This window comes from Oreochromis niloticus, linkage group LG16, assembly GCF_001858045.2.
Source record: "Oreochromis niloticus isolate F11D_XX linkage group LG16, O_niloticus_UMD_NMBU, whole genome shotgun sequence".
NCBI classification, from domain to species: domain Eukaryota; kingdom Metazoa; phylum Chordata; class Actinopteri; order Cichliformes; family Cichlidae; genus Oreochromis; species Oreochromis niloticus.
This window is the reverse complement of record NC_031987.2, coordinates 33,500,008-33,515,760: the sequence shown is the minus strand read 5'-3', so window position 1 is coordinate 33,515,760 and position 15,753 is coordinate 33,500,008. Positions and strand designations below refer to the sequence as shown.

The 15,753-nt window shown below is 40.4% G+C and overlaps 1 protein-coding gene and 1 long non-coding RNA gene across 5 annotated transcripts; both read left to right on the top strand.

The window, feature by feature from the left end:
• Positions 1–5,905: 5,905 nt before the first annotated feature.
• c1ql2 (complement component 1, q subcomponent-like 2) lies at positions 5,906–8,097 on the top strand. The gene is made up of 2 exons (XM_003456203.4): positions 5,906–7,021; positions 7,267–8,097. Exons 1-2 carry the CDS (start codon positions 6,440–6,442, stop codon positions 7,444–7,446), a joined length of 762 nt encoding a protein of 253 aa, XP_003456251.1. The 5' UTR covers positions 5,906–6,439; the 3' UTR covers positions 7,447–8,097.
• A 3,551-nt stretch (positions 8,098–11,648) lies between these two features.
• Positions 11,649–14,240, top strand: LOC106096605 (uncharacterized). Of its 4 annotated transcripts, XR_003216622.1 has the most exons (3): positions 12,082–12,235; positions 12,376–12,581; positions 12,666–14,240. It is a non-coding gene; the product is annotated as an uncharacterized LOC106096605 (long non-coding RNA). The 4 variants fall into 4 exon arrangements; XR_003216625.1 differs by lacking the exon at positions 12,082–12,235 and adding an exon at positions 11,649–12,023 and having other exon boundaries at positions 12,307–14,240; XR_003216624.1 differs by having other exon boundaries at positions 12,056–12,161; positions 12,307–14,240.
• The last annotated feature ends 1,513 nt before the right edge of the window (positions 14,241–15,753 follow it).

The window sequence follows — 15,753 nt, the reverse complement described above, 5'->3', positions numbered from 1 at the left end:
CGAAGGACAGGCTGTTCCAACTGATATTACTGCGCTTCTTCTTTAGTTTCTCTGTTGTTGCCTTTGTGGTACGTTTTGGATCATCGTCATGCTGGAAGACACATCCACAAACCATCTTCGATGTTCTGGCTTTGGGAAGTACGTGGCCCCGTCCACTGGTCCCTTAGTGTGTTAAACTCTGTGTTTATAGAACTTCCTGCATTTAATCATTAGTTAGTATTACTTTCTGGATCTTCTCTAGTATTCAATTCAATTCAATTTTATTTACACAGCGCCAAATCACAACAACAGTTGCCTCAAGTCGCTTTATATTGTAAGGTCGACCCTACAATAATAGATACAGAGAAAAACCCAACAATCGTATGACCCCCTATGAGCAAGCACTTTGGCGACAGTGGGAAGGAAAAACTCGCTTTTAACAGAAAATAACCTCCAGCAGAACCAGGCTCAGGGAGGGGCGGGGCCATCTGCTGCGACCGGTTGGGGTGAGAGAAGGAAGACAGGATAAAGACATGCTGTGGAAGAGAGACAGAGATTAATAACAGATATGATTCAGTGCAGAGAGGTCTGTTAACACATAGTGAGTGAGAAAGGTGACTGGAAAAGAAAAACTCAATGCATCATGGGAATCCCCGGCAGCCTACGTCTATTGCAGCATAACTAAGGGAGGATTCAGGGTCACCTGGTCCAGCCCTAACTATATGCTTTAGCAAAAGGAAAGTTTGAAGCCTAATCTTGAAAGTAGAGATAGTGTCTGTCTCCTGAATCCAAACTGGAAGCTGGTTCCACAGAAGAGGGGCCTGAAAACTGAAGGCTCTGCCTCCCATTCTACTTTTAAATACTCTAGGAACAACAAGTAGGCCTGCAGAGCGAGAGCGAAGTGCTCTAATAGGGTGATATGGTACTACAAGGTCATTAAGATAAGATGGGGCCTGATTATTTAAGACCTTGTATGTGAGGAGCAGGATTTTGAATTCTGGATTTAACAGGAAGCCAATGAAGGGAAGCCAAAACAGGAGAAATCTGCTCTCTCTTTCTAGTCCCTGTCAGGACTCTTGCTGCAGCATTTTGGATCAGCTGAAGCTTTTTCAGCGAGTTTTTAGGACATCCTGATAATAAAGAATTACAGTAGTCCAGCCTGGAAGTAATGAATGCATGAACTAGTTTTTCAGCGTCACTCTGAGACAGGATATTTCTAACTTTAGAGATGTTGCACAAATGGAAGAAAGCAGTCTTACATATTTGTTTAATATGTGCGTTGAAGGACATGTCCTGGTCAAAAATGACTCCAAGGTTTCTCACAGTGTTACTGGAGGCCAAGGTAATGCCATCCAGAGTAAGAATCTGCTTAGATACCATATTTCTAAGATTTTCAGGGCCGAGTACAATAACCTCAGTTTTATCTGAATTAAGAAGCAGAAAGTTAGCGGCCATCCAGGTCTTTATGTCTTTAAGACATTCCTGCAGTTTAACTAATTGGTGTGTGTTACCTGGCTTCATGGACAGATAGAGCTGCGTGTCATCTGCATAGCAGTGAAAATTTATGCTATGTCTTCTAATAGCCCGTTATTATGTCGTGTATTAACTTCCAATGTACAGTGACTTGAACTTTTCTGCTGTTATTTGGCTTTGAATTTAAATAAGTCATCCTGTACCCCTAATTGGAAAAAACATTCCCAAAGCATAGTGTTTCCATCTCCATGTTTGACTCACCATTTCTCTTCCTCCAAATACAGCAGATCAACTTGATGCCAACGAGCTCGATTTTCATCTGACACACGTGTCTAACACTTTCTCCTAAACTTTCTCTGAATTTAGATGTTTACAGGCAAACTTAAGATGGGCTGTGTATGTGCCTTGAGCAGGGGAACCTTGTGCACTGTATGATTTCAGTCCATTATGGCGTAGTGTGTTAGTGCTACACTATCGTTCTTGGTGACTGATTTCAATTGCCCTCAAATCATTAATGAACCCTAACCCTAATAGCTGATCCACCTCTCTCATTATCATCCTCACCTAATGAAGCAAACTCTTACATGAAGTTCCAGACCGAGGGTGATTGTCGTCATTGATATTTCATATTTATTTCATTTCCAAATAATCACATCAACAGTTGGTGTAAGACAGTGGTTCCCAAACTTTTTTTGCCAGGCCCCCCTTTTTTACAAGAAAAATGTTTGCCCCCCCCCCAAACACATCCTCCAAACACACACACCCATATTTTGCTCCATTGCGGTTTATTTCACACCTCAAACATTTAGTAAACAATTAAGCAAATACAAGTAAACGGCAATAAATTACAGGTAGTAATAAAATATACTACTAACTCTTTTACGCTACGTCCACACCTACACGGGTATTTTTGAAAACTCAGCTGTTTCTATGCGTTTGGGCTTTTCGTCAACACGTAAACGGCGTTGCGATTCACCGAAAACGGAGATTATTTAAAACTCCTTTTTTGCGTTTACGTGTGGACGAGGATTACAGAGTTCGTCACGCAACGACAAAGGTATGTGCCTCTTTTCACGTCACGCTGTGCGCCACGTTATTGTTTACATGAGATGAATTGTAGAATGGCAGATAGAGACAAAATACTGTTAATCTGACTATCTGCAGGTTTTACACGCTTACATACACACACGCAGTTACTGTCCCTCCATTTAGAAAGGCAGAGGCTCATGGTGTGATTATTTTACGTGTAGTTGTTTTTTTCCTGTGTAATAATATTCAACATTGCTGTCAATACATTTTTCAAAAAATGTCTCTCTGTGCAAAATGGGTTTAAACACATAAACAGCTGTGGGATACTGTTTGTCCGTGATTTGAACAGGGGGAACAAATTACGGCAGGATCAGCCTGATATTATTTGTATCCCACTGTAACTTTACTGCATAAAGAGCTAACATGTCCAAAATGTCAGGAGTAGTTAGTCATTACAAGAAGTGTTTGTGAACTAAAAATCAACATTGCTGGATACTGCTTGTCCGTGATTTGGAGAGCCCAGCGCTGCTCCCGACGCAGGGAAACTAATTCTGCAGGGGAGACCTACCTTGGCACTTGTGCAGGTGAAGCCAAAGGGAAGATATGCTTCACCATATTTTCTAGTCTTTGGCTTGGAAGGAAGTTGGTTTGGAAACATATTTGGTGATGCTTCATCTCCTGCTTTGCGTTTGTGTGGGAGCCCCGTCAAAAACCTGTCCACAGTGTCCAAGCGCTCTTTTTTTTTTTTTTCATACCGCGCCCCCCCTGCAATGGCTCTGTGCCCCCCCTAGGGGGCGGGCCCCACACTTTGGGAACCTCTGGTGTAAGGTGTGCTTTATACACATACCAAGTTCAGGATTTATTTATTGTCATGTGGCACACAGCCAATCTGTGGTAACCATAACTCTGTTGCATGGATTAAATATTTATGCAAATCACAACTTTAATAGCTGGTTATAAATTATAACATTTATTTATCTAGATTTTATATTCTGTCTCTCTCCATAAAAAATGAATCTACTATGAAAAATAGACACTATTCATTTTTTTGTAAGTGAGCAAACTCACAGATTCAGCAGGACATCTAATAATTATTACACTCACTGTATACACTTGATTATGCAAAATTAAAGAAAAAGCCAGCATACAGTGCTGTCAGAACATCGTCAGTGTTCTTTGGCATGTATTTTACACCCTCTGGAGTTGTGCTGGAGGGATGGACACCATTCTTTCATATTCCCTTATTTAGTGTTGGAATGATGATAGTGTACAACACTGTCAACATATAGCGTATGATGATTCAGCTAAGCTGAATGTGGTGACTGTGGAGGTCACAGCAAATGACTCTGATCTTATCAGGTAGAACCGCCGATGTTTTTTGAGAAGCTGGGCTTCCCTGATGAGGTCCCCAACACTCTGGGACTATAAATAAACACAGCGAGACTTTTTCTATCAGCTTTTTTCCCACTTCTGTTTGATGTTAAGCTGACAGATACACATTCTAATGTTCACCTGTGGTTTTCAATTTTATTATGGAAGCATTTCTAAAAACAAATTCCAAAAAATCTTTATTTTTAAACTACATTTTGTCATTAATATCCCTTTTTGTTCCATCTGTTTAATTATTCAAAGTAATGTTTTCACTAAAAACCACTCTCATTTTCTATTACTCAGCTGTTGCAAGTGCAGTGTTCAATTTGCTGCGGTCTGCTAGGGGAGCAGTATTGGAGCTGGTGACACCAACAGAATGAATAAGCTGAGAAGGAAGGCTCCGTCTGTGACTGGCTGTAAACTGGATACTTCTGAAGCTGTGGTGGAGAGGAGAGAACCGAGCAAACTGTTGCCCATGATGGATGACCTGACCACCCCAGCATCATTTATGGTCCTGCAAATAAATTCATCCGTGTACATGTTTCCATTTTGACATGAGGTGGCTTCACTCGCCCCCCACATGCTCCTGTGCAGTCCTCCAAAATCCCAACTGCACATCACTGCAAAAATATGCACCCGCTGAATGCTGATTGGTTGGCAGATGGACCGGAATAGGAAAAGGGGTGACAGTGGAGTTCACAGGGAATGGAAGAACAACGTAAAAAACCTTGAAAGATCAAAAAAATAATACAGCACAAAAAAGACAGAATCAATAAAAATGGACACTTTTAATTGTTTTTAAAGTTGGGTTTGTATGTATGTATGCTCTAATCTACAGCTGGCTGATGGACCAACAACAGAACAAGCAAGAGTAACCTACAGACCAGCTGTCCCACATACTTTGTACAGTGCTGCCATCTGATAATAGAGCTCTCGACAGGGAAACTGGTCAATCCTGGACTGCCAGCAGACTGCTACGATGCTACCCACGTTAAACCATAAAATCCATTTTACTGTACAGCAGGATGTAATGGTGGAGCCTGGATTCTATTCGACCGCGTAGGGAGGGGGATGTTCACCCATCACAAATCTGCTCCTATGCAGTCCTCTGAAGTTCCTCTAAAACTCCAAATGCACATCACTTAACATAAACGACATATGTGAGGTTGATTGCTAATTTGTTGACACATAGGCAGGTGTTTTGCCAAAAAGTGATCGTCTGCTAAAACCTGATTTGCGGTATTTGCCAAAAAGTGATTGCCTGTATTTGAACTGCTATAAATAACTTGTTGATCTATGTTGTGTAAAACATATGTCAAATGTATCCCTTATGAATGATATCAAGTCACCTTGAGCCACAAACAACATTCCTGTCACAAAGTAGAAGCTGCAGTTTTTGTCAGTGACTTTTATATATATCTTATTTATCCAGTTAAAAAATCTCGTTGATATTAAAAATGTGTTGTTTAAGATTGATCTGGCCAAGAGGACAGCAGAAATGGCAACAAATAAAACAATACTTCCATAAACATTTTAAGTGGCCAAAAAGGACTGGATTTGCTATGATGTATAGGTGCAATAACACGTAGTCAGGTAAAAACAGGTCATTTTAAATTTTATATCTTATATAACTCCTTTGTAACTCCTGTTTCCTAAAGTCTCTTTACCAATATAAGTAAAGACATTACACATAAAAAAAACACTCTGTAAATCAGTTTTTGGGAGATGATCACTTTTTGGCAAAACCCCAGTACAGGGAAGAGAGCAACAAGTTTAGCAGGAATGGGAGAAGTGTGAAAACGTAATCAAACATACAGTACAAGTACAGTACAAGTACAGTACAGTAGCCTACTTCAGGAAAGTACCATTCAGCCATCAGTTTGTTTTATTCTGTTTCATCATTAGTCAAAAAACAAATGGTCTTTTTTTTATCAAACACAGAGACTGAAGTTGTGACTACACTGAACTCTTCATCTGAAACTATTTTTTTGACCTTTCATCTCAAAGACAAAATCCATCTTTAAGGTAATTTCCTCGAATTTAGAGAGAAAAAATGGGAAATGTGCCAAGGTCTCCTGGGAATTCAAAGTGTCAATAATACGTCCTGATTCCTTCCCCTGAGAGCTATGCAAAGGGATTTATAATTCATAAATAAAGATGACATGATTATTGCTGCCGCCTTAACGCAACAGGCTTTGCCCTCAACTTGCTGCGTCAATAGCTCCCGACTCCCCTCTCACTTTTCGGGTGGAACGAACAAAACCCGCTGCAAGCGTCTTCTCGCTCCGAGATCCCATCCAGCCACGCCAAAACGAATATGTCAGCTGCGCAAAGTCAAGTGACAGCGGCGCCGCGCTGAACGCTGCAGGCTGAAGCGGGTTCAGGGTGGCGTTGCGTTTGCTGTTCTCTCTCCTCCCTCTCTCTTGGTGTTATCCTGGGACTGAGTGACTCGTTTAGGTCCGCTTTCTTTTCAAGTGAGCTTTTACTGCCTTCCATAATTACGTCCCAAAGCAAAACGGACTTTTTAGCGCTTGCTTCTCGGACTCTCCAGAGGAAGAGACTCATCGCCGCTGTGGTTGGAATCGTCATGGTTTTGACTCTCCTTATCGTGATTCCCCTGTTAGTCCAAACCTCTAAGACCGATGCGCACTACGAGATGATGGGCACCTGTCGGATGATCTGTGACCCGTACAACCCCAAACCTAGCACCGCGGCTTTGGAGGTCATGCAGGACCTGAGCGCCATTCCATCCCCCAGCTTTGGTCAAGGAACTAAGGGCGAACCAGGTCGGCCGGGGAAACCGGGGCCGAGGGGACCGCCTGGCGAACCGGGACCACCGGGTCCGAGGGGGCCACCGGGGGATAGAGGATATTTTGGAAAGCTCGGGTATTCCGGAGTAGTGGGCACAGCGCGGACTGAGACTGCCGGAGAATTGGGCACGGCTATCGGCGGGGCAAAGATAGCGTTTTATGTGGGACTGAAAAATCCTCACGAGGGATACGAAGTGCTGCGCTTCGACGATGTTGTCACGAACCTGGGGAACCACTATGACCCGACGACCGGCAAGTTTACATGCCAGGTGTCCGGGATTTATTACTTCACCTATCATGTGCTGATGCGCGGAGGGGACGGGACAAGCATGTGGGCAGACTTGTGTAAAAACGGGCAGGTAAATACCCCCTTGTTTGTTAAAAACCTCTGCTTTGTAAGCACAAATGTAAACTCTTAGTGATTGTTTATTTCATGAAGGGGCTTCACAACGGAGCTGTGGTGCGCAATTACGCACTCTCATTTCAAGTCAAGAGTCTAGTGAGGAACTAAGTTCTGTATTCTGAATGGGTTGTAATTCTCGCTTTATGCTTAACCTGTCATGATTTGAGTAATGCTAATTATCTCCAATTATCTCTCATGCAGGTCCGGGCCAGTGCTATAGCGCAGGACGCAGACCAGAACTACGACTATGCCAGTAACAGCGTCGTCCTACATCTTGATTCCGGGGACGAGATTTATGTAAAGCTGGACGGCGGAAAAGCGCACGGTGGAAACAACAACAAATACAGCACGTTTTCAGGTTTCCTTCTGTACCCGGACTAATTTGGGAAGGTCTACCCAGTCCAACAGGCCGTGCGCGAGAAAAAAAGCCTCTAAACACAGCTCATCAAACTGATGGAAGAAAGCTGCCACCCAACAACAAAACCCTTCACATTGTACTTACTTTTAAAAATCTAACTTTCTTCAAAGGATATGGATTCTTCTTTTATTTTAATTCTAGGAGTTCCACTTCAAAAGATGGGTGCTTATTATTATTTTTTATCCTTTCCAGTGCACAAAAACACATTTGAAACATATTTCTGCTGGAGAAAGAAGTGAAATGAGTATAATAAAAGATTCAGAAAATTATATATATATATATGTTAGGAACAAAGACTCTGTGTGTGCGTTTATAAGTGTGTGTTTACAGTGCAGATATTTAAACAATTAAACTGTGTGGATTTTGTGCATCACCGTATATCACCCCATATACAGAAGACATTAATGTGTGAAGCAGTGCTGATTTGTGTATATACAGTCTATTCAGATATATGTTTTTATGTATTTATCTATTCAAGAAGAAATTCCATATAAGCTGTAATTAACTGTCCATCTGTTGTTGCACAAATGTGTCAAGATGGCTTCACATTCCAGTATAAGTGATGGTCAGTAATTTCAATAAAAGATTGTTTTCTATAATGGTATGGAGGGTTGTGACTGTCAGTAATAACAGCATGTTGTAGACATAGTGGAACCCCTGTGAGCAGGTCAAATGTAATAAATACATAAGAAAAGTAGGTATATACAAATATTTCAGAAATATATCGGAAACAAGACGTTAATGGTGCGTATGACGAATCCCTTGGAATATTTACATTATTGGATAATACAAAGTGTCCAATAAAGCAATATAGTAGGAAACATAAATATATGGACTGTCCATGGATAACAAAACGTCTGCAAAATGCATGTAAAAAGAAAAATACAATATACAGAAGAAAGAGAACTGAAAATGCTGAAATTAAATAAATATACTAAGATATAGTAAAAAGGAATACTATAAGAAGCCATTAGATAATAATAGAAATATTAAAAGATTATGGGAAATACAGAACAGTGTTATAAAATGTGGGGCTGGACTAAACAGCTATCCCAAGCATTTCACTGATAATGACCATGAAGAATATAATCTGGATGCTGTGGCAAACAGCCTAATGAATTCTTTGTAACTGCTGGACCAAATGTAGCAAGAACACTCACTGATCCTGGGAAAGCAGAGGGAAAACTGGATACACTTACAGACAGAAATCCATGTTTCTCACAGCCGTTGATGAAAATGAAGTTTTTGAAATTGTCAAAAAATGTAAAAATCAGAAATCTTTGGCTTGTACTGATAGTGGTTAAAAAAGTAATTGAGGCTATTTTATAACCATTTACATACATCTGTAATTTATCATTTCATACTGGTCTAATAGTAAAGGTTATACCTCTATACAGATGTGACAACAAACACCATTTCACAGCTACAGGCCTGTCTCTGTCTCGATAAACATAAACTACCCACCGAGAGTCAGTACGGGTTCAGATCAAGCACATCAACATCACAGGCACTATTAGATTCAGCAGAATACATCACAAATTCTTTAGAGAAAAAGCAATAGCTGAGTTATTCATAGACTTGACAAAGGCGTTTGACATCACGATATCCCCAGAGGGCTAGTTTTAAATTGAGCTATTTAAGTGACAGGAAGCAGTTTGTGAGATTAAATGGTTGTTGGTCCTTATGTATGGACGTTGCTTGTGGTGTACCCCAGGGGTCCATGTTGGGCAAAATTCTTCAACTTGTACATCAATGACATTTGTAAAGTGTCCAAACTATTACAAATGGTACTCTTTGCTGACGATGCAAAGATTTTCTGCAGCATTTATTGGATGAGATGACAAATGAAATAAGTAAAGTGAAGTTGTTGAGTATTGCAGCATCGACTGCGATCAACTCGAAGGAAAATGATGACGGAGGCAAAAATGTCCTTAATATTTTGGGAACTTTATTCCACATTAACACATGGCAAAACTTTTCCCCATGGGTGCCATTTTTGTTTTGGTATACTTTCTTCTCAGGGGCGTGATGACACAGCGTACGAGCCCTTACAATGAAACAGTGCCTCCTTGTGGTGACAACTAAAATACTGTCTGTGTTAAATAACAATAACCATAATGCAGTTCAAAACACTGTACAACATGAGTACACACAACCAATATCTTAACAGAAGTTCTGATTTGATAAAAAACAAATTATCATTAAATTTAAGTAAAACTAAAATGATGTTATTTGGAAATAGTAGTTTAAGTACAAACAGTAAAATCCAAATAAACGGTGCTGATATTGAAAGAGTCAGTGAAATAAATACATTTATGGGGGTAATAATAGATGAAAAACTAAATATTCATTTCAAAGTATCGAGAAGCACTGCAATCCTAAACAAGGCAAGGCAGGTATTAGACGAGACATCACTTCATATTCTCTACTGTTCACTGGTTTCACCTTACTTATTCTATTGTGCAGAGGTCTGGAGCAATAACTAGAAAAGTACATTACATTCACTTTTTGCTCTTCAAAAAAAGCAGCTTGAATCATCCACAATGAGGCTTATAGGGATCATACAAACTCACTATTCCTGCAGAATGAAATATTGAAATTTGCCAATCTAGTGAAATTCCAAACAGCACAAATTCCTTTTTGTTTTGAGAGAAAAGAAGTTATAATTTAAGGGATTTTTGTAACTTCAAAGCTGTGAGTGTGTGTACTAGCAGAAAGCGCTTTTGTGTTTCTGAGGCTGTGGAACAGTTTGAATATGGAGTTGAAACAATGTCCAAACATAAAGCAGTTCAAAAAGAGTTATACAGATATGATGTTCATGAATTATAAAGAAAGGAAAAATGTTAAGATTCAGTGAATGTCTCTGTTTAGGAAATATTATGATGTGTGATGTATATGTTCATTATCATTACTGCAGATTATATCAGTAAGGAAGCTGACTGAATATTGACTGATAACTTATGGCAAAGGAGTGGGATTAAATAAGTGTGCACTTCTTCCTGCTCCTTTTTGACATGTAACTGAATCAGAACAGTTGAAGTAATATTGAAATGTATTATCTTTATTTCGTATAGTATTGTTCTCTCTTCTTTCTTTGCTAAATGAACTTTGATTATTGCTTACATGATTGAAATAAATGAACAACAGTACAGTAACATTAACAAAGTACCCGTGTCAGTCTTGACGGGGGCATACTTACATGTCCTGCATCATCCTTCAGTCAACAACAATAAAATCTGCAAACATGTTACATGATTCTAAATACTGATGGACCTACCAGGCATAACATTATGATCACTGACAAATGACGTGAATAACTCTTCATCTGGGCACCTGCTTGTGGGTGGGATATTATCAGGGTTATTGGAAGCAAGTGAACCTTTTGTCTTCAAAGTTGATGTTTTAGAAGCAGGAAAAATCAGCAAGTTTGACAAAGGCCAAGCTGTGATGGCTAGAAAACTGAGTCAGAGCATCTCCAAAAACTGCACTTCTTTTCTTTATGATCTGAATGCACTGTTGTGTCAAACACACAACCAGCTGGTACGCATCCAACAGATGAGCTACTGGAGCTTATATTCCCCAAACACTGAATGCTGGGTCTCAAAGTGTCAGGATACAGAGCGCACGCTGTATATATATATATATATATATATATATATATATAAATTAATAAAAAAAAAAAAAAATACACATAACATATAATGTAATTGCAAGGAGGTATTTCTGTAGTCTATTCATTACTACATAGTGGAAAAGGGGTGGGATTAAATAAGCTTATGCTTCTTCCTGCTCCTTTTTGAACATGAAAGTTATTTGTAGTTGTGGTTGCTCGTTTTCCTTTTGTTTTGCTTTGTTTATTTGTCTCTTTGAATTCTATGTTGTTGTACTTTTTTAACATGTTCAAAATAAAGATTCAATAATAATAATAATGCTGCTGGTTGAACATGTGGAGCTTTTTAAACTGTACCTTATTAAAATCACTGACTGAAGCACAAACTACATGTTGAATTGTCACAGGAGTCTCCGTGTCCATGTCTCTTTTACACTGCTGGAAATGCAGATCCTGTTCAAGTTTCAGAACTTGCATCTGTGCAGCCATCATCCTTAAAAATCAACAGTAGCACTGAGAACACACTGCAATAATTAAGTGTAATTAAAATGTTTATTTTAATGCTCTGTGCCATTAACCACCAGGTTAATGATTAAACCTCATCTCTTTTCCTTTTGCAACACTGTTGTATTTTACTATTATTTTCTGTTTTTAGATTTTATAATGTCTCTGGTGTAGGTGTCATAGGGATCACTTTCTGCCACAGAAGAGTCAAAATGCCCCTTTTAGATTGGTCAGAGTTCTGCCTTCGTGTGATTGGTTATACCGATTGACAGCGTTAGGGTAAGTCAATCCAGATAATGGAAATATATCCTGCGTATGCTGAACAAGCTTCGTAGTGTAGAACAGAGCATGAAGTAGATGCAACGCTTTGGCAGCAACTCTTTTTAGTCTTAAGAAGGCTGCAGATAATGGCTGCTTGCAAAACAGGTGAGTTAACCAGCAAACCGTTTCCAGGTGTGCGTGACCAGTAGGAGGAGGAGGAACAAACTAGCAGGGTAACAATAGAAACACTGAATGGAGAAAGAATGAGAGGGTGCAAAAAGAAGAGACAGACAGAAAAGGCAGGTCAGCACAGGAGGACCTGGGGACCACAACAGTACTATTTAGATGTGTGGTGATGGTGCTTCACTGCCTTTCCGGTAAGTGAAGCAGAGGGCAGTGAGTATTATTAATGATCCATGACTTTTGTTCAACATCTTCCTTCATACAGGGTCTCAGGATCTTTGACCAGCCACCTATGTGCTGATATGAATTTCACCCAAAATGTCTTTTTTGGAAGAGTCCAACAGTTCCTCAAGGATACTAAAACCAAGATCCTGGAGTGGCCCGCACACAGCCCAGACCTCAGACCTCAATCCTATTGAGAATCTGTGGCGAGTGCTCAAAGTGAATCTCCATGCTCGGAAACCGTGCAGTTTGGACCAGCTGGAACAATTTGCAATGGAGGAATGGGCCAAAATCCCTCAGGAGACCTGTGCCAACCTGGTAAAGACCTACTCTAAGAGATTGTCAGTTGTGCCTCAGAAAGGGTGCAGTATTGACTATTAATGGCCATCATTTTAAATGTAGCAGCAAGGCCATGTGATTTGGACACACCGGCACGACTCCAGGGGGTTAAAGTACATGACCAAGTCTTCAAACAGCTGAGACCTGAGTAACTCCTGCACAAGCTCTTCCTGCCTCGTGGTTATTGATTGTTTCACAGCAGCTCATCAAGCTCATCTCCACCCTCCCTGAAACAGGCCAGAAAGAAGTGACATATGTTCTGATGCAAATGAAGCAGGAGGTGAAGTCCAGTAATACTTTGGTTAGCCACCTGACGGAGCCAGGTGTGCTGCTCTTGATTAGCATAACCTTCTTTTCTTCCTTCTGAATGAAAATTAGAATGACAAAAATTTTCAACATATTCCTGTAGTATGTGCCCACCACATCTTTTCCAATCACTTCTCAGTATATTGGATTTTTTTGTAGTGAAATCTGTCCCTGAAGCTTTCTATTCACTCTGTAGTCCCTTTGTTTTCTCTCTGAGATAAACCTATTTAAAACTGTTGCCTCTTGTCAGAAAAAGTTAGCGTGCAATGGCCAATGCTTGCCAGCAGCACCATCCACCTCCCCTGTTTGTTTCTCAGTGACAAACACTGACAGCGAGCGTCTTCTTGTTTTATTAGTGGCGGTGCAGAGGGAATGGAGCATCTATGTCAGAGCCCCTGCTCAGGTGTCAATCAGACACATAAAGCACACACCTGCCTGCACCCAACCTCTTCTGAAGCAGCCTAAATGAGAAAGGCAGAAAAGGAACAAATCGAGTGTTTTATACCAGCTACTGTGGTGCACCGTTTGTAGATTTTTGTGTATAGCCATAAAAACCTGTTGCCTCTCATTTAGCAGAAGGTCTTGTGGGACAGAAATGGGGGTGACGGGAAACGAGTATATCTTATGAAATGTGACAGCTGTCTACAGGCAGAGACCTTTTGCCACAGTGGCTGACGCAGGGTTTACTTTGGATTCAGAGCTCTGATTTGTATCTATTGTGAAACATTTACCATAAAAAGCCGTTTACCTCACAGAGTGAAGTGCCTCTTAAAGGGAAAACATTTCACCCATTAAATGGAGTCTTATTTGTTTTCACCAGTCTTCTTTTCTAGATAGTCTGCAGGTATACAGTCACAACATTTTTAATAATATAACATACAAAGAGCAGAGTGATTGCTCTTTGATAAGTTCTGTGAAATCTGAAATTCTATAAAAAAGGAGATTTCTTATTATAATAATTTACAACGAACACAAATGAGTGAAAAAAAGAGAAACTGTCTAAATATCATGGCAAATAAACAGAAACAAAAAATGCCAGTAGATGGTAAGACCAGGCGACCAACCCGTGCATCACCTGGAATGCAGAACTCTACAAGATCAACATGAGCGTTCATCAGGAATTCGGTGGGGATGTGGAGAACAATGCTAAAGGCCTACTTCAAGCTGAAGTGCACAAGTAACCATCTAGTGCAAGATTTACCAAAGCGATGCTCTGTCCCCACTGGTGAGCTGCATAGGCCTCGACTGGCTATGATTACTGACTACAGAATAGAGCAAATGTCAGCCTCAACCTGTAAATGGAGGACATCAAGCTGTATGACAGGAGTGAATCAGACACTGGGATCTACACCACTGACATCAGAACTTAATTTGCAATAGAGAAGTATAGTTGGTTGGTATCTAAGAGAGGGAAGGTGGTCAGAACTGAGAGGAAGCAGCACAGATCATTCCCTCAACTGACCTGTTCATTGACTTGACCGACCATCGACTCTATAAAACTCTGAGGTACAAACTGAAAGATAAAATATATTTTAAAGGCACAATTCAAATAATTAAGCACAATGTGTTTTATTTTATTTTGTAAAGGCCCAGGTTGTAATCTCTGTTATGAAGCTGTTACCTGTTGAAAACTAAAGTCACAGTTAAGTGAAACTCCTGTGTGTTATGATTATTCGCTCACCTAGAGTGAGGTATACTTACCCAGGAGTGGGTTACACCTCCAACCTTGTCTACCACAGACACAGGGGTGAGGTTGGAGCTAAGAAGACTGTGCTCTGGGTTGGCTGCTGGCCCACATGGTGTGTCAGCCTCTCCACAGGATCTTCAAGTCTACAATTTGGGGCGGGTGCTGGCGGCTGATGTATTTGAGGCTGAGTGACGGGGGGATTGTAAAAATAAGATCGTTTGGCCGTGTCTCCTTACCCAAAGTAACTTTAACATTAGCTGCCAAACAACAGTTACTTAATGTGGTTCATGAGATTAAAGTCGTCTCACTTTGGTCAAATAATGTAAATACAATATGACCAACATCAACTTTATTGGACTATTATATAAGAAATTTCATTCAAAAATTACAGCAGTTATATTTAACTCAGTGTCAGTAAAAAAATTCAAGGAGCTCTGAGTTCATGTCACTTTCCCCATCTCAAACAAAGGCAGGAAAATAACCGTGCTAACATTAACGTTAGCGTAATGAATGGGAGGGCAGACCTCGAAGGATGCATCTGACCTGTCCATCAAATCCGGGGAAAAGGAGGCCACATTTGGAGGACGTTTCAAATTAGGACACCCTTCGGCACTTTGCTGTAACCTAACTGACCTTAAAATATGGCCTTCGAAGGATGCAGACACTGAAAATGGACCCACACAGTGTTCCAGTCATCAGCTGTCTCGTATTCAGCTCATGTGGTCCCAGACCCAGAATTGACCTGGTTTATCGAAGGTGAAGTCCACTTTGAATCAAATAGAAAAGCCTTTTATTGTCACTGTACATATACGTTGAAATTGTAGGTGCTCCACACTAACTGTGCATAGTATAATAATATAAATAGCAGGACAGCAAGAATAAATAAGAGAAAAGAGGAGTGTGTACAACAGGAGAAATGTATACAAAACAGGAGGAAGGCACGCAGAGGACAGGTTGCAAAGTGCTTGAAAGTAGTGCAAGTATTTGTTTGCGGGGTCCTAAAGTCTACCGTCATCTCCACAGTCAGTGATCCACTGAGGTGGGCACAGTGAGCTGGGTAAGCTTCTGGTGGAGGAAGTCTAGTATTACGGTGTTGAAGGGCAAGCTGAAACCCACGAACAGGATCCTGGCATACGCTGGTCAAGATGATGCAGCATG